General features: G+C 46.1%; 1 protein-coding gene across 6 annotated transcripts in view; it reads right to left on the bottom strand.

The window, feature by feature from the left end:
* Positions 1 to 18971, bottom strand: part of ERG (ETS transcription factor ERG) — a 314438-nt gene that overhangs the window by 10209 nt on the left and 285258 nt on the right. For 4 of the 6 annotated variants that reach the window (XM_070377237.1, XM_005907416.2, XM_070377251.1 and 1 more), the window contains 6 exons: positions 14679 to 14882; positions 13775 to 13855; positions 11744 to 11815; positions 2569 to 2637; positions 1852 to 1908; positions 1151 to 1198 (listed from right to left, as the gene is read on the bottom strand). In XM_070377237.1, coding sequence (XP_070233338.1) covers positions 1151 to 1198; positions 1852 to 1908; positions 2569 to 2637; positions 11744 to 11815; positions 13775 to 13855; positions 14679 to 14882 — 531 coding nt within the window. The remainder of the gene's footprint in view (positions 1 to 1150; positions 1199 to 1851; positions 1909 to 2568; positions 2638 to 11743; positions 11816 to 13774; positions 13856 to 14678; positions 14883 to 18971) is intronic. The other 2 variants (XM_070377256.1, XM_070377271.1) reach the window with 2 other exon arrangements.

Here is an 18971-nt window from a genome sequence, read left to right as displayed (position 1 = left end):
CCAACATGCCTGTGACATCTTGGCATCTGAAGTTGCTGTTGAGAATATGCAGCATATGCTGTGCACTTCTGAAGTGGATGCCAGCACAGCTGGTTCTGACCCGAACACAAACAAATCAAACAACCTGGCTGGCACCGAGGCATGGTGCCAGGTGACAGCCCTTGGCAAGGGACGGGCTACAACTGGGCGATTAAGGATCTGTGCTTTCTTCTGGCATCTGAGTTCAGACACAGGCCATTCAATGACCACGAGCCTAAGTTTGAAGTCTTATGGTTGTCATTAGGTTCTTTTTTTTTTAAGATATTATTTTATCTGCTGTGTGATGGGCTGAAGTGTGGTCCTCCTCCCCGCTAATTCATATGTCGGGTTTGCTCATACCTTGGAATGTGACATCATTGGGACTAGGATCTTTAGAGGGGTAATCAAGTTAAAGTAATGTCATTTGCATGGGCTCTAATCCAGGTTGACTAGGGTCCTGGTAGAAATGGGAGTTTGGGCACAGAGATAACATACAGAAGTAAGGAGATGCAGGCAAAGATGGCCATCTGCAAGCCAAGGAGAAGTCTTGAACAGATTCTTCTCCATGGCCCACAGAGGGAAAGAACCCTGACAACTTGATTTTGGACTTCAGGCCTCTAGTACTTCCCAGGTGGCGCTAGTGGTAAAGAACCTGCCTGCGGATGGGGAGATGTACGAGACTTGGGTTAGATCCCTGGGTTGAGAAGATCCCCTGGAGGAGGGCATGGCAACCCACCCCAGCATTCTTGCCTGGAGAATCCCCTCGGACAGAGGAGCCTGGTGGGTCGCAAAGAGTCAGACACAACTAAAGGGACTTAGCGCACACGCAAGCCTCTAGAACCAGGAAACAATAAATGTCTGATGTCTAAGCCCCCAGCCTGTAGTACTTGGTCAGAGCAGCCCCAGGAAGCTGAAACAACTTGGATTAAGTAAGGATGCTCTTCGCTGAAGCTAAATCTTAAAGTTTATAACCCAATCCTTTTATTTGCCATTTAGGCAAGTAATCCAGTGAAACTTACAACTTAAATTTGTTCAGTGGAAGGGATTTCTTTGGCTACTCAGGTTCAACGTTCAATATCGCTCCTGCCCAAAAGATAACTTTGTAAGAGCAAAACCATGAGCAGTGTCTCACCTGGATTCGCAAGGCGGCTACTTGTGGGTCCAAGAATCTGGTAAGGATCTGCAGCAAAAAGAAAAGACATGGTTGGGAGCAGGTGGCATGTAACTGCAAGAATGATGCTGACCTGCTGGTGTTTTCAGATTTTAGAGCTGACAATGCCTCTCACACCAAAGTTCCCCAGCACCACTTCCTGTATTAGAGACGATGTCACACGGATCTGAGACAGGCTTCGAGGTAAACTCCTAGCTGGTGGCTGAGCTCAGATTTGGTCTGGGGTTCCTGACATCCAGTCCAGGCCTCTCTCCATCCCAGAACATAAACAGGGCAAATGTCCTCAGTCCCCCACGGTCCCCAGGACAATACTGGCTGCGTTGCTCAGCGCGCTGGCAGCAGAAACATTGCACTGCGTTTCTGGGCTGATGTTGTTGTATGTGGTCTGGAAGGTAAAAGTCAAATAATTCCCAGGACACAAAGAAGCTGGGTGCAGACGGAATGTATTTTCCATATTTACTGCATGGATTTTGTAAATGGTTTAGCAAAAACTCAATCATTTCCAATTGAGTAGAATGGTAGTTTGCTGCCCGTTTTACATATGGAACAGTCCCAAAGAAGACAAAGGAACATTAATTTCATTTAGAAAGTGACACATTTTAGAAAGATGCTGCCAGACCATTTCTTCTTTTATGACCATGATGAGGCTCCCTGAAACATACCTAGCTGAGGACGCTGGTCTTCGGTTTTGGGCACTGTGGAAGGAGACGGCTGAGCAGCTGAAAACCCAAAAATGAAAGAGACAATTAGCCATAACTTGTGTTTGACTACTAGATTTTGGTGCTGCTGTCCATCATTCTACCGGTTATCTGAGTTATGAACAAAAGAGTCCTATTCTTATGACAAGAAGCATCTTAGGGTAAGGAAAATTTTCCCAAAAACAATCAAATGTAAACGTAGTAGCAAAACAAAGGCCCTCTAACTTATTTTAAAATTTTATTTGTGCCCCATTTTTTCCAAAACTAAAAAGAAAATTTGAGATGGTTTACAAAACAAATGAAAATGAATCGCCCTCTAAAATAAATAGATAAAAGGAAATTACTAGGAAAATAAAATAAAGCAAGGAATACTTTAAACATGGCCAAGATTGGGAAATGACCTGGCGTTGAATCTGTACTCAAAGCATCCCATGAGACATGTATTTGTTCATGTGGAAATACATCACATTGTTCACTTCTTTCTGTTCTAGAAATACGTCTAACCCCCAAAGAGAATGAATCATTGCATTTAAAGATCAGTTGCACTTTGGGGCCAAAGGGACACACATGTTGTATGTTGAAAAAGCACAAACTGGCTATAGAAATGATCATGTACTCCATCAAGAGTTACCCACTGCCTGGTGATGAGAGGGTTCAAGGCAGCAGGAACCAACACCGTACCTTTCGACTGGGGGGCGGGGTGGCCATGGCTGGTCCAGGCAGATCTCCTGGGTGGTTCGTAAGGTAAATCTGTAAAGACAAATAAAATGACTAAAAGATCAATGATGTGGCTTGATAATAGCTATTTTGTATGCTTTTTAAAGTTTGTGTTTATTAGAAGAAGTGAGAAAACCCAGTGATCCAAAGAAACATTCAACCTGGGTTTCATGAGATTTATGTTTCATTTACAAAAGATAACTCTGTGTCTTTTATCGATCTAACCCACTTTCACCCATTAATCTGAGAACTCCCATGGACAGATTCTCTCGGAGCTGGTGGACTCCCCTAAGATAACTCACTACAGTCACAGTCAAGACCGTATCAAGTTTCTTACCATCTATTAGTTTTGCTTCCAGCTTGAGCTGACTGAAGTCCATCACCCTGTTATTACATGCATGACCCGTCTGAAACACAGCCTGCGGTATGTATGAATGAACTGATACCTGCTCGAGGCCGGACCCTAAATCCACCAAATGGCATTCGTGTTCTTTCCTCTCCTTCCTCGGAAGCGAGTACTGCCTTCTTTATTTGCCACCTGCCTCTCTCAGCCACCCCTCAATCCCCCTCATCCACTTTTATTCAATCAGTCTTAAGGGACTAGCTCTTTTTCTGTGCAAATGTCTACTTTTTCTCCTGCTCCAAATGAATTTAGGATTTCCCTAAAAGGAATCGCATGAAGTCATCGGTAAGACTGAAATAGTATTGCCCCCACAACATATTAGCAGTGATCATAGAACTGAAGTATATGCCAATGATTTTTTTTTGTATTTATAATGTACTGTCACTTGTCCCATAAACCTTCATCACACTTTGCATATGCAAATTGAATAATTATATTTCAGCACCCTCCGTGCAAGCTCTATTATGATTATGACTGTAAGTCGTTTCAAGTTTCCTTTAAAATATATTCCAGAAATGTTATTATGCATGCTCTTACTGACTGTGCCTATGTAAAGCTATTGGTGTATGCAGTCTTATGACAGAGCCATTTCACATCTACATCTTCCTGGATTGGTAGGTCTCGGTTCAATGCCATGTGTCACTGGGCCAGCTGAAAGCCATACCCACGTCCTGGAGCAGGTGTCCTGCTCCAGACACCTGGAGATGGCTATAAACTCTCACGTGGAGAGATTTTAAACTTGGTTCACAATTGGCCATTTGGTGGGTCCGTCTTCAAAAAGCTTGATTATGTTTCAAAAGACATGTCTCTTTCCATTTTCCTGTCCCAGAGAGACAAGCAGTGAAATGCAACGTGAAATCCAACACAGAATTGCCTTAATTCATTTGGTCTGTTTGGCTACGACCATCTCGCCTGGTGTGGTCTGTGAAATCCTACTCTCCAGAGCTTTGGTGGAGCTTGATCACTTTCTCTGCTGCTGCGCACCACTCCCTCTCCACTGGCATTTTTGTATTTTGGGACTGGAAGCGGTTCCCACCCAGCGCCTTGGATTCTCATTTTTATGATGCTGGGATTACACAGGGGAGTTAAATCTTCAGCTGCTATCGATTTACCACTAAATTTCAACTTACGTCGATGGGGGTACTTGCACACGGATTCTCAGTGAGTTGCATTTGGTCTAGATGATGGTTAGCCAGAGTTGCAATTTGAGAACTGTCTCAGAAAGAAAAATCTAGGAGGGCAATTGTAACAGTATCTTAGCCCACTACAGGAGCAGAAAGTCACACCGACAACAGGGCTTCTATCTGGAAGCCCTTTCACTTCTAACAGGAGTGAAAAAGCAAGAGAATCCAGAAATATGTTCCAGGTCCTCGTTTCTCCACAGACCAGCAGTACTGGTAACATCTGGGAGCTTGTTATAAATGCAGAGTCTCACTCTAGATCTACTGAATTAGAATCTGCATTTTACCAGATATGACCCTGCAATCCCACTCCTGGGGATATGTCGGGAGAAAACCATAATTAAAAAAGATACATGCACTCCACAGTTCTTAGCAGCACTACTCACAACAGCCAAGACACGGAAGCAGCCTAAATGTCCAGTGACTGACAAATGGATACAGAAGACGTGGTGCACGTGTGCGACGCAGTATGGATGCTGCTTAGTTGCTAAGTCGTGTCTGACTCTTTTGCAACCCTGTGGACCATAGCCCGCCAGGCTCCTCTGTCCATGGGATTTCCCAGGCAAGAACACTGGAGTGGATTTCCATTTTCTTCTCTAGGGGATCTTTCTGACCCAGGGATCAAGTCTGCGTCTCCTGCATTGGCAGGTGGATTCTGTACCACCGAGCCACCAGGGAAACACACAATGGAATATTACTCAGCAATAAAAAAGGATTAAATTATGCCGTTTGCAGTAACATAGAAGGACCTAGGGATTAGCACTCTACTGAAGTAAGCCAGATGGAGAATCCCAGGGACGGAGGAGCCTGGTGGGCTGCCACCTGTGGGGTCGCACGGAGTCGGACACGACTGAAGCGACTTAGCAGCAGACAGAGAAAGGCAAATATATGATATCACTTACATATGGAATCTTAAAAAAAATGATACAAAGGAGCTTATATACAAAATAGAAATAGACCCACAGACATAGAAAACAAGCTTATGGTTTCCTAAGGTGGGGGAGGGATAAATTAGGAGATTAACATATACACATCACTAAAAATAAAACAGAGAACCAACAAGGACCTACTGTACAGCACAGGGAACTATACTCAGTATTTTGTAAAAACTTATAGGAGAAAAGAATCAGAAAAATAATATATGTGTAGGTATATATATGTATACACACACACACACACACACACACACACATATATATATAAAACTGAACCACTTTTTTCTGTAAACCAGAAAATATCATGACATTCTAAATCAACGATACTTCAATTTCAAAACAAGATCTCTCTTGACTTGGCTGTACGCTGAAGTTTGAGAAAGCCTGTTCTAGACAGTTTCCATTTTTCTTTTCTACAAACCTGTGTTCCTCCAGATAATTATTTCAGAAACGCTATCTGAGTCTGTGAATGCCAATAATGAGAGGACCAAGTTCTAGATTGAATGCTTTTGCCTGAAATATGAGCACATGAATGCAATTAGTAGCCAGTGTCCGTCGGTGAGTCTGCTACTATCTTAAACATAAGACTGCCCGTGAAATGGACCTGGAAGAAATCAAGCACCAAGCCACGAATAGAAAAATATTTTAAGACTCTGTCTTCGTGAAGTCCTTCTTAGCATGCACAACCATGTCCCATCCTGCCTCAAAAATCAGTCAGGACCTAAACAACTCCAAGCCTGATTCTTAGCCAAGAACTTGAGATGTTTACATGAACAATGATTAATGTGCTCGTGAGCACATTGCCACGGAAGATAAGTCGAGCTTTGTTTTTGTTCATGAAATTCTGCCCTGGGGCTGTCTTATCAGCTACTGATCATGTGCCGTGGGGGCCCCGAGCCCCCTCCTGTGGGATATGACACTGGGGAATGTTGAACCAAGCCTGGCTGAGACGAAAGACGACCATTTCAGTGACCTCGCCAGCAGCTACACCACCTCAAAGCAGAGCCAGTTTTGAGCAGTTCTGTTCCTTGGTTGCTTGAAAAATTATGACACCGTGTACATTTGCTATTTGCCCCTGATGGATTAGTGGATCATAAGACTTCGAGTAAGAACACAGTTACATGTCACTTTGGTGGTCATTTCAACCCACCCTTCATTTCTCTTCCATTTTGATCTTCAAGGCCATTAACTCATAAACTTGGCAGAAGGTCTGTGCCAGGAAAGGCTGCTTTCTGGCATGGGTTCTGCTCTTTTTATTTCTTTAACAGACTCTGTTTTAAAACTGAGTTTTATAAGAACCATTCCAGAGGCAGCTGAAGGTACCAAAGAAGTATGTTCTCTGCCATGATTTAGACCAAAAACCATGAAGCTACAAAGAAGGACTGTGACTACTGCTGGCTCCTTCCCCCCAGCATCTTTGCTTATGTCCTGGGAGTTAAGATAACTGTCGTGCTGGAGCAGACTCTTGAGAGTCTCTTGGACTGCAAGGAGATCAAACCAGTCAATGCTAAAGGAAATCAACCCTGAACATTCATTGGAAGGACTGATACTGAAGCTGAAGCTGAAGCCCCAATACTTTAGCCACCTGATGCGAAGAGCTGACTCGTTGGAAAAGACCCTGATTCTTGGAAAGATTGAAGGCCAAAGGAGAAGGGGGCAGCAGAGGATGAGACGGTTGGATGGCATCACTGACTCAATGGACATAAATTTGAGCAAACTCCGGGAGATAGTGGAGGACAGAAGAGCCTGGTATACGGCAGTCCATGGGGTCGCAAAGAGTCGCACATGACTTAGTGACTGAACAGCAACAAGATCAGTTCCTGATTCTGAATGAGACTCCTCCCCACCATTGCTCCCTCCTCTAGACATCAACGATGTAAGACAGCATCCTTGCTGTCCTTCTTGCAAGATTAGGTTCACCAAGTTTTATGTTCTCTTTTCATCAGGATCACTGAATAGCCCCACTAGCCCTCTTCAAGTCCACCCGCCACTTTAAAGGACCAGAACTTGGCTCGTGAGAGGGCTTACCCTCCCTCTGCAGGACCCATGCCACATGTACGAAGCAACTCTGGAGGTCCCAGGCTGTGCTGGATGTGAAAGGATGGATTCTGCCAGCTCGCAATGAGCTTGGATGCTTACGGCAAAGACACAAAGACCAAGAGCTGTGGCCCAAAACTAATCTCTAAACTCCCACTTAATGCATGGGATTTTTACAGTAAAGCCTACTACCATGATGAAATTACCCTCTCTCGTTCTCCTCCAGCTCTCCCTACAGTCTTCTAAACTCCTCTGTCAAAGGCATGGCGATCTGGCGGCAGGTGGGGGTGGGGTGGAGGGGCTGCATTTCACCTTCCCTTCTCAACCAGGTTTGCAGGTCTGTGGTTATAGCAGAGTCAGGGCAAAGGCAAGAATGCATTTTCAGCCATGTGCTGCAGGCTCATCTGAGGAGACAGGGCATTAGCTGTGTGGTCTTGCTGTGACTGGAGATGCTGACGGGCACTGTGCTGCAAACCCTGAAGGAGGAATCATTGCAGATTGCGAGACACGCTTGAAGAGCACCAGCTCAAAAGCCAAAGTCAAGGCTGCACTTGCAGACCCAAGACTCTACTCTCTTTCAACAACATCCTAGATGTGTATCACGGTGCATGGGTTGCCATGGTGATGGAGGAGCGGGTAGGGTTACAGATCGTCCTGGGCTTACACCAGAGCTTTCACGTACACTGTGCCCAAGGTACCAGGCAGGGCTTACGCGAGGTCAAAAGCCAGCCTGCAAGTTTCCCCCAGTCAGACTTGTCTCTATGCCCCTTGAGGCCTCAAGGGGCCATCATCCCCAAAAGGCATGCACTCAGCAAAAAAGGAGGAGGGTGCCTCTGGGGAAGATGGGGAAAGGACTTCTGGTAATAATAACTGACTCTCAGAGAAACGCATGTGATGCCATGAAATGCGATCACAAAAAAAGAATGTAAACGGATCTGCCCATGTGCTAGGATTTTCCAAGAGGAGTTGACAGACTCATCGACATGCTAATTCAACAAAGGGATCACGAAAGAGGGTGCATTTTGAATCAGGACAGTTTGGAAATGAATAAATAGGAACAAGCACGGGAAGAGGGGCTGAAGCTTGAACAAAGGAGTATGTTGTCCATCGTGTGTTATCTTGTAAGGTCACCGGGTGGTCCCGGATGATTGTCGGGGGAACTGAAAGGATGCAGCCACTGGACAGGGCAGGCCGCAAAGGAACTCCGGAACACAGGATCGACTTGGGGAGACGGACCGTGACAAGAGGGAAGGGAAGGTGGGGCAGGCCGCCAAGGGCTGGGTGCTGAAGAAGGAAGGAAAGGAAGCAGGTGCGAGGGAGCATCAGGACGCTGGACGTGGCAGGACAGGTGGATGGGAGGCAGGAGTCCTCTGTCTCCGTGAGTGTGAGATCAGAGACATGGACAGACGCTGCAAGCCAAGGGTGCAGGGCAATGGGAACTCAGGCCTCTATCCCCAAGGACCTCTCCCCAGGAAAGAGTCAGCAACCACCTCTTCTGAAAGAAACCCACTGACCACAGGCACACGGTCAGATTCCCAGAGACCCCTTCTCCCAGGGACCCCTGCACCACCCGTCGGCCCCTCCCCAACCCCTCCCAAGCCATCACGACCTTCTCCAACTGCACCACTACAAAGTCATCCCTGAAACGCTGATCATGGGCCCACCCCAAGTGTACAAACAAGTCTACTCTCCCCAGGTTCAAATCTCTCAGTCTGTCTGACAGCAAACAGCTCTCTGGCTCGTTTGCTCTGATTTGAATTCTTCGTAGATATCTCAGACACCAATATTTACATCTCCTTTCAGAATCACAGCGGCAATCCTCAAAACAGGTATTTTGGTACAAATCTGAGTCTCTTCCAAGTCACGTTCGGATGACAGATGGAAGGAAAGTGCGTGATCAGGGTTTCGCCAGGTGAATGAGCGTTAGCCACCCTTGTGTCTCCCTGGGGTGTCCCAGCATGGTCCTCCCAGCCACTCTCCTCTCTGACACCTGGACGCTCCAGATGGTGCTGATGAACCTACATGCAGGGCAGCAGTGGAGACTCGGACACGGAGAAGAGACGTGTGGACACAGTGAGGGAAGGAGAGGGTTGGACGGGCTGAGACAGCAGCGCTGAAACAGATGCATCACCATGTGTACCCCAGGCAGCCAGCGGGGATTTGCTGCATGACGCAGGGAGTCAGAACCCGGGGCTCTGTGACAACCTAGAGGGGTGGGATGGGGTGGGCGGTGGGACGGAGGTTCAGGAGGGAGGGGACATGTGTACACCCGTGGCTGATTCATGTTGATGCATGGCAGAAACCAACCCATTAGTGCAAAGCGATTATCCTCCAATTAAAAACAAATTTAAAAAGAGGATATAAAAATATGACTAAAACTTTATAATATTAAGAAAAGGACCTCTTCCAAATCCACCACATCCTCAAATAGGGTAAAAAGAAACTCTAGGGCCCACGGTTTTCTTTTTGAGTCAAGTGGCACGTGGGGTCTTAGCTCCCCAATCAGGGATCAGACCCTTGCCCCCTGCACTGGAAGCGCAGAGTCTGACCACCTGACCCCCAGGGAAGTCAAAAGACCTACTGTTCTGTCTGTGAAGCAGCATGTAGTCCTGACCATCACACTAAACCAACTTGTATGCCCCCACGATCCCAACACCAGCTCACAATCCTCAGCTTTTGAGACTCAGACACATCCACGAAATCTCTTCAGACAAACAAATGAGCAACCCTTGGCCAAAGGTTTATGGACTTCCCTGGTGGCTCAGAGGGTAAAGGGTCTGCCTACAGTGCAGGAGACCTGGGTTCGATCCCTGGGTCAGGAAGATCCTCTGGAGAAGGCAATGGCACCCCACTCCAGTACTCTTGCCTGGAAAATCCCATGGACGGAGGAGCATAGTAGGCTACAGTTTACAGGCAGCTTCTGCTTCTGTGAGTATGGGTGGGAACTTCTTTAAAACACTTGGGAAATCAGTATGATTTTCCTATACTTTCCGTGACCTCCCAAAGGTGCATTTACTAGCAGTTAGCTCAGGCACGTCTAGACCTAGCATGACACGTGCACTGTGATGCTCCTTTTCCAGTACAGGTGGGGGGTTCCTTTGGAGCCAGTCTAGATCACTGCAGACCCTGAGTCTTGTCCACGATTACGTACATGGTCTGTGTCAGAGATAACAAAGCACGTTGGCTGAGCTTTTCTGCTGTGCTTTGCAGGAGGGACAGGGGAGAAAACTTTATGCGGTCAGAGGACAAAATCGCCAGCTCAGTTGCAGTACCAGAGCGGTCCTCACCCAGAGAAGTATCTTTCCCTGTGCTAGTCAGCTCGCTGGTCCCCCATCTTTTTCGATGGGGAGAGACAGAAACCCCAAGCTTGGTGCCTGGGACCAGGTCACACTGGGACTTGGGCAGCCTGATGCCAGAAGCTGAAGAGTGACAGCTTGGGTCTAGGAAGGAAGATGGGAGTTCTGTATCCATGTGTGAAGAGGCAGAAACCATCCCACAGCCCTGAGTCGCGATTCCTCAGCTATGAGGCTTGCTCATGCCATCCAGCTGGTGGGGTTGCACATCCCAGTGAGGGCTCAGGTGATGGGACCATGCTTGCCCAAGGCCACCCCCTGCACTTCTCTACCTGGCAACACTGCATCCTCCTCTTGTACATGGCCCTTCCATTGCAGCGCACATGGCCCATCCCTTTCCTGTAGGGAGGAATTTAGGGAGGAATTCTTCTCCCTTCCTGCTCCCACAGCCGCTATTGTCAGAGGTGGTGCTTCTACTACAAGATCAGTGCTTTAGATTAAACATCCATTTCTGCCCCTCCAGCTCCAGGCACCTCACTCGTAAGGTTAAATATTATGCGTGTAAGTCTGTTCTGGCTCTAGGTGGCTTTACTGAAACATCTAGAGCTTTATGCTGTGTGCTGTGGGCTTGTTCCCCACTGCATCCCGTGGCTGGCACTCAGGAGGGTGGGTGGGCACCTGGGGAATGTCCAGGTCAGTTTTCTGAAAACAGGAGGCTCTGAAGTCTGGCTGATCTTTAGATCCCCAGCATCTAACATGAATTGGCCCTTGATAACTACTGATATTTTTTTTCACAAATGACATATAAATTAATAATCTAATTAAGTCATCAGGAAAGACATAAAGCTTCAGGTGTAAATAGGATCGATTACACGCTTCTGCTCTGAAAGTCTGGCTCTCGTGACAGCTGGGAACTGGTCACTTGTGTTAGGGGAGCGCCACTGGTTCCAGGTTATGCAATTAGGATGGATGGATGATACTACATCCTTCTGTAAACTCGAAATCGGACAGGCGTTGGGAATGACTTCTCGGCCCGTCTGTGTCTGAGATCAGCTGGTGAACGGGCTGACCCGCTTTTCAGCCTGCAGTTCAGGGAGGGACTGTCCCTGTGATCTCTGAGGGGAAAGGTCTGACTGATTCTAGGCTCCAGATCCACAGAGGCAGAGGCAGATTGTTTAGGGCTCCCATCCAAGATCAGCTGTGTCACGTGACGTAGGTCACGCATCTCACAGGACATCCTGGGATGTCTCTCAAAAAAAAAAAACAGATGACACAGGGGTGTTTTCGTACCTGGCCTAGTTGTAATTCTTTGCGTAGCTTCGGGATATACTGAAGTATTTGGGAAAATAAAAGCTGCACCCCCTGCAGACAAAAGGAAAGACAGAAAACGTGAAGGTCTTGCTGCCGTGGTCGTCCATCTCAGCAACAGTGCCTAGCCTACTCTCCCCCTGACAACCGAGGCAGGCAGCCTTCTGGAACCAGCCACACCTGATCTGGGCAGCAGGGGCAAGGACGCGCGTCAGAAACCTTTGCTGAAGCTGGAAGGGATGCTCCACTTGGCATACAGGGTCTTGGGTTTGGATTATTCAGCTTCCTCCTGAAGCCCCTTCCTGTGTTTCTCCATCCTCCCACAAGCTAGCTTTATTAGAACAATTCCATGCTGGGTGTTTTCATTTTCAAATTGTATAAAAATCCATAAAACATTTTTATGGAGCCCTTGGAAAGTAGTACCAAAAAATTATAACTATTTTGCAAAAGAATATATGGATCTAATTAAAAATGAATTCGCATCTCTTTTCATATGCCTATCTTCCCTTTCTCTCTCTCAATCAATGCTCAACTTGCTAACGGACAAAATTCCCTTTTTTCCAGCTCAGTCCATTTGGAATGTGCTACCCTGCTTTTCGATTGCTTCTATGTTTAGCAAAGACAAAAATAATGAAATCAGAGCTTCCTTGACACTTTCATTCCCTGCTAAAAAGAATTTTTAAATGACTATGAAGTTATCTGAAAGTGTGTCTTTTCAAAGCATTTCCTAAGGAAGGGGAATTACTTTGTCTAAGGTGCTTGCTATTTCTGGCCACGAGGTTATTAAAAAGCTTATTGTGTAACCTACATCAGAAAAGTGTAGGATCAATTCAAAGCAATTTTTAAACTTCAGATTAAAAACATAACGTTCTGAACATTGAGGGCCAGCTCAAGAATCAACTAGCAATCCCTGCTCTACTCAAGCTTGGACTCACTCATATTGTATGTTTAAAAATAACACAGCAAATATTTGGGAAATGGCTGCATTTCTCTGTGTGGGTTGACCATGAATTGGCTGGCTTGCTTATGAGGGGTTACTTGGTCCTTCCAACACTCGATGGTTTTCTCCCTAGCCTGGGAGTGGCAGAGGGTCCCGGGAAAATGATACAGTGGGGTTGGCAGCCTGTGGTCAGGCTTACACAGTGTCTCCATCACAATGGAGAAAAGGGATGCCACCAGGACCACATTCATCCACAGAAAGCCCAGCCTCTACCCTCAGCCTTTACTGGGAGGGGAGGGAGAAGGGTTAGCCAGGAAGAAGCATCATGTTAAACTCTATCAGGCTCAGGCCAAAAAAAATAAGATAAATAAATATTAATAAGATGTAGAATCAATAGTTAAGATATGGAATAGCAGGTATTTGGTTAGTCACTAATTTCAAATCTTTCAAAATCATAACATAGCCTCCCTCGCAACAAAAGCTCCCCAGAGGCAACCAACATTCCCTCCTACTGCCTTTTGCAAAAGTACAAGGTCTGTGCAAGAAGATGCAAGTCAAGTCCAATGGCCTAAAACTTTACCAAAAAGGGAAAAGTATAATCCCTGCTTGTCCTAGTAAATGCTCCTTTAAGAATTAAAAAATAAATAAATAAAATAAAAGTGTTGAGTTCTCAGCCTTTAATTTTCAAAGGAGAAAAAGGAGGATGCGAAGGGCCCCTTTACACAGGACATGCTTTTAGTTTCTACAGTCAGCACAGGGCATATTGGAGCACTCAGAGCAGCAGACAGTGACCCAGCAAAGTGAGCTGAGGCTATGGCTAGAAGCTAATCCCGCACATCTCTTGGCTGAAAGAAATCCTCTGACTGGCCAGGAAAGCAGGGGAGTACTCAGAGACCAAAGAGGCTGCGGAAGCGCCAACACAGAGCCCTGATCTACCAAGGACCCCTCCACCATCCACCTCTGCCGTCTGCCTTCCTGACGCACTGGCTGTCCCATGTTCTACCTGGAAAGCATGTGACCTGTGAACAAAAGCCTACGCTTGTCCTGGGGGCAAGGGGCGGGGCCAGCATTACCTGTGTTTCTAGCATGCATTAACCGTGGAGAGTTTTGTAAGGCTTTATCAACATCATCTGAAGTCAAATGTGGAAGAGGTGCTACAAAACAAAACAAAAAGGCAACATCCAAATGAAAAAAAGAGAGAGAGAATTACCTTCCTTGAAAAATTAAAAAAAAAAAAAGAAGAAAGAAAATATCTGCCCCTCCTCCCGCCCCCAACACTCCCCACCCTAAATATCATGGGCTGCTTGGAAATCTCTCCATGGCTCTGCTACCAGTTAGCATGTTAAAACCTAGATGGGGGCCTATATTGAATCCAGGGATGCCAGGCAAAGCATTTACACCAGAGAGTTCACACCACCCACTGTAGCACTATCTCGACTAGCTCCTTCTGATTGTGCTTGACCTCTGAAATGTTAAAGCATGCAGCAGACTCTGTAGATTCATGCCTCTCATTGCCAAGATGCCATTCCCATTCTGACAGGCTAAGCCACATCTCAAGGTACCAAGCAAAAACGCTCATTTTGTGCTCCAGTGGGGTATGCAAGGGAGTTTGGTTTGGCTCTCAGGAAGATGAACGCCATACTTCCCATCAAGTAGGAGCCCTACGGTAATGTTTCTCCTGTTTGGACCTCATGGAGATGAACTAACGTGTGACTGGGTAAAGCTCTGTTTCCCTCTGATACATGATCTTCTCGGTCAGGGGAACCCTGGAGGAGCAACGGAACACTGGAGGTGACTTTGCTGCTTCTTATAAAAGAGCCACTTTCACTCCCCATCTGGCTAAGTCATCACCTTCTGAGCATTCTCTCAGATCCTAATGGGAATCAGGTTAGGGCAGCAAGAGGGCTGAATCCTCTGCATCTGAGGTTAAGAAGGACCTCAGACAGTGGTCTTCGTGGGGACTGGGGACCGCCTTACTCTCTCTGAGGTAGTGGAGGTGCGACAGAAGGATGTCAGCGTTGTAGCTCGGGGTGAGCCTCTGGAAGTCATCTTTGGTCATCTTGCACAGCTCCTTCCCGTCGATATTCTGGAATAATAAGATGTCAACGTCCGGAAGCCCGTATTCTTTGACTGCCCACTCCAGCCACTGCCGGACATGGTCTGTACTCCATAGCGTGGGATCTGAAAGGGATGGAAGAATATTTGATCAACGCCTGAAGACAAACTCCTGGGGCAGAGCCATATCCCAGGTGGGATCTCCCACTAGCCACAGCTTTCCAGAGCATCATCTGCCACTCTTCCAGAATTTTCAAGCCAGGCTCAGGGACCAGTCCAAGGAGAATATCCGAAGAAGAACAACTGACTTATGCTCAGAGACTACTGTTTTTAAAGTAAGTTTTTTTGTTTTTGTTTAAGCAAAGAAGGGTATTTATTGATTCACATAACTGAAAAGTCCAGGGGATATACTAGCTTCAGGCACGGTTTGGTCCAGAGCACAAACACTGTCACGAGACTCAAGTCTCTCCATCATTGGCCTCTCTTTCCTCTGTACTGGCTTCATTCTCTGACTGGTTCCTTTGATACGCTGGGCCCTGTTGGTTTGAGTTTTCCATCCTAAAGAGCTAAACAACTTCCGTAAAGAGCTTCTGAGCCTCTTTCCACAGTTCACTAAAACTCTTTAGGGTTGAGAATCACTGGACCAACTTGAATCCCATGGCCATTCCTGAACCAATCACTATGGTCAAGGAGGTGGGCTGTGCCGATTCATCAGGTCTGAATTCCACGTCCACCCAGGAAACCTAAGTTTAAGTCAGACTGATCCACATGGACTGACAACAGAGAGAGGGGGCTCCAGGAAACATCAAGGAGTTGATCCAAAGGGATGGAAGGGATGCTGGTCAGTCAAAAACAACACTGATCTCAATACCATTTCATGCCAGTCAGAATGGCTGCCATCCAAAAGTCTACAAGCAATAAATGCTGGACAGGGTGTGGAGAAAACGGAACTCTCTTGCACTGTTGGTGGGAATGCAAACTAGTACAGCCACTATGGAGAACAGTGTGGAGATTCCTTAAAAAACTGGAAATAGAACTGCCTTATGATCCAGCAATCCCACTGCTGGGCATACACACTGAGGAAACCAGAAGGGAAAGAGACACGTGTACCCCAATGTTCATCGCAGCACTGTTTATAATAGCCAGGACATGGAAGCAACCTAGATGTCCATCAGCAGATGAATGGATAAGAAAGCTGTGGTACATATACACAATGGAGTATTACTCAGCCATTAAAAAGAATACATTTGAATCAGTTCTAATGAGATGGATGAAACTGGAACCTATTATACAGAGTGAAGTAAGCCAGAAAGAAAAACACCAATACAGTATACTAACGCATATATATGGAATTTAGAAAGATGGTAACAATAACCCTGTGTACAAGACTGCAAAAGAGACACTGATGTATAGATCAGTCTTATGGACTCTGTGGGAGAGGGAGAGGGTGGGGAGATTTGGGAGAATAGCATTGAAACATGTATAATATCATGTATGAAACGAGTCGCCAGTCCAGGTTCGATGCACGGTACTGGATGCTTGGGGCTGGTGTACTGGGACGACCCAGAGGGAGGGTAGAGGAGGGAGGAGGGAGGAGGGTTTAGGATGGGGAATGCGGGTATACCTGTGGCGGATTCATTTCGATATTTGGCAAAACTAATACAATATTGTAAAGTTTAAAAATAAAATAAAATTTAAAAAAAAAAAAAAAAAAAAAAAAAATAAAACTGCAAACAAAAAAAAAAAAAAGTTTAAAGGGAATTATCCTGGAAGTTTAGGATTCATCATACCACTTGCTTCTTTGTTGCTCAATTAACCTGAAGTTTCCTGGAGGGATAAGGTTTTCTTCTTATTCATTTCTTTTTACTTATTCATTTATTCATCTGAATAAAGAATATCTGAATCATTTTGCTCTACACTGAAACTAACCTAACACTGAAAATCAACCAAACTTCAATTAAAAAAAAAAAAATGGGAGGGACTTTCCTGGCAGTCCAGTGGTTAGACTCTCCGCTTCTAATGCAGGGAGCCTGGGTTTGATACCTGATCTCACATGCTGCACGGCACACCCATAAAATAAATAAAATTTAGAAAAAATAAATTTTAAAAAACAATGAGGAAAAAATGAATAAGAACCAATGAAAACTTTTCTTAAAAAATACTGGTGTCTTTATATGAAAAAAAGAACATATATCAGGAAGATGTTAATTACATATTAACAAAAAAACATACAATATTTGTATGAAATACTGGAAAATATTGACCACAGAATTGGAAATAACATGAAGGTCAACCTGAACCCTAGCACCCCCCAGGAAGCAAGTGTTTCTAGGCAAAAGGCATCAGTTACACGCTCTTCCTGCAGAGAAGCTGGTCTGGCAACTCACTCACACCTGCAGGAGGCAAGCTGTCTGGGGGCGTTCACATTCCACAACCCAGGCACAAACACCCACAGGATGCAGGCAGCGTCGTCACGCTCGGCCACCGTGTACGGAAGGCGACCCCAGAGGACTAGGAGGCCAGGGCCCTGGGGAGAAGGGGCAGGTGATCCCCTCAACAGAAACACAAGTTGAGCGCACCCCACGCAAACAGCCTGGGTGGAGGGTACCCCGTATGCCTCGCTGGGAGATGCGACTCCTCCCTGGGGTCCCTGAGCACCAGGAGACATCGGGACCGAGAACAAAAGGCCAGAGTTCGTCTAACCCCTGGGTCTCTCAATGCCGTGACCCCAGGAGACTGCTTCTCTCCTCTGTGTCTGCTTCCCTTGTGGAATGAAAACCTAGGTCTGGGGGTCTCTGGACAGGCTGGGAGAGGGCAGATCATCGTGAGTGGAAACATCTGCTGTGGGAAGAGACCACCCTTTCATCGCTTTCTACCTTAATAGTTCTGAATCCCGTTTGCTCTTACTAATGTTTGAGGCTGCTCAAGCATGGGCATCCATGTGCTGTTGGAATACACTCTGTATTCCAGAAACAACAGAGTAACCGCGAGAAACAGCCAGTCACGTGCCGCCTTCCCTCCTTCTTTCCTTTTCTTTCTCACTCTCCTGTCTCCCCCTCCCTCCCTTCTTTTGTTTCTTCCCTACGGTTTCACATGTTTCTTAGTAAAAACGAATTATTTCGACTCCAATAGAATTCATCCCCAGCCCACTGCCCTCCTGGACACCCCCGAAGAGACCACTATCCTGAAATGTTGCATCCATTGCCCCTGTGCATATCTGAATAGTCTTGCTGTATCCACTAACATATTGTTGTGTGCCTTGCAACTTAATATAAACGACATCTAGTTTGCTTTTAGCACTCGGCACTGTATTTTCAGGATGTGTTCAAGTCCATCCATGGAGGTACAGTTCATCATTCAAGCAGCTCTTGCACACCCCCTCCCCATGAATATACCCAATTTACTTATCAGTGAGGACCCCTGCATCCCCTCCCCACCCACATGTGAAGGAATCTGCGTTGGTCCATACCCTGGGCTCCACATGAGAGTCATGGGGAGACAGAAAAAAAACACCAAAAACTACAGATGCCCACTCTCACTCACAGAGATGCTGAATGAAATCTGCTGGAGGGCAACCTGGGTATCAGTTGTTAAAAGCTGTCCAGATAATTCTAATGTGGTTCAGACCATCTACTCCTGGGTTTCACTCCTTAAGAGTGTGATCACAGGACCTGGAAGCCTCTACATTCCCTGGGACCTAATTAGAAATGCAGAATCCCCAGGTGCCATGCAGGCCTGCTGAATCTGAGTCTATTTTCATAGGATTCTCAGCTGACCTGTGTCCACACGAAGCCTGAGGAAGTGCTGGCCTAGGTGAGTACCTCCATGCAGAATCCATGGTCACAGGACCCATGCCTAACTAAGATCTCTGGTTCTGCTACAAAGCACAGAATATCTACAAAAGCTCAAATGGCAGCGTTGACAGAAAGGTACGCCTATGCGTTTGTAATCCAACCACATGGAAACATTTTGTTAGCCTGTGAAAACTGAATGTTAACTCCATCCAAGTCACTGAAGTTCAGATGGCTCTCTGCCATGAGGTCAGAATTCTGCTTTCACGGACAGAACGTTCAAAACTTCAGACTGTTTCCACAGAAAGTTTTTTTTTTTTTTCCTCCTTTTTCTCATGGTATGTCATGACTCCTCATCATATAGGAACAAATCATATATTGGTCTCAGGATGCTCTGAATCCAAGCCCTCTTTCCTTAGTTCTA

The sequence above is a fragment of the Bos mutus genome, chromosome 1 (assembly GCF_027580195.1).
Source record: "Bos mutus isolate GX-2022 chromosome 1, NWIPB_WYAK_1.1, whole genome shotgun sequence".
Taxonomy (NCBI): domain Eukaryota; kingdom Metazoa; phylum Chordata; class Mammalia; order Artiodactyla; family Bovidae; genus Bos; species Bos mutus.
Note: the sequence above shows the minus strand (reverse complement) of the source record. Positions and strands in the feature narration are given on the sequence as shown.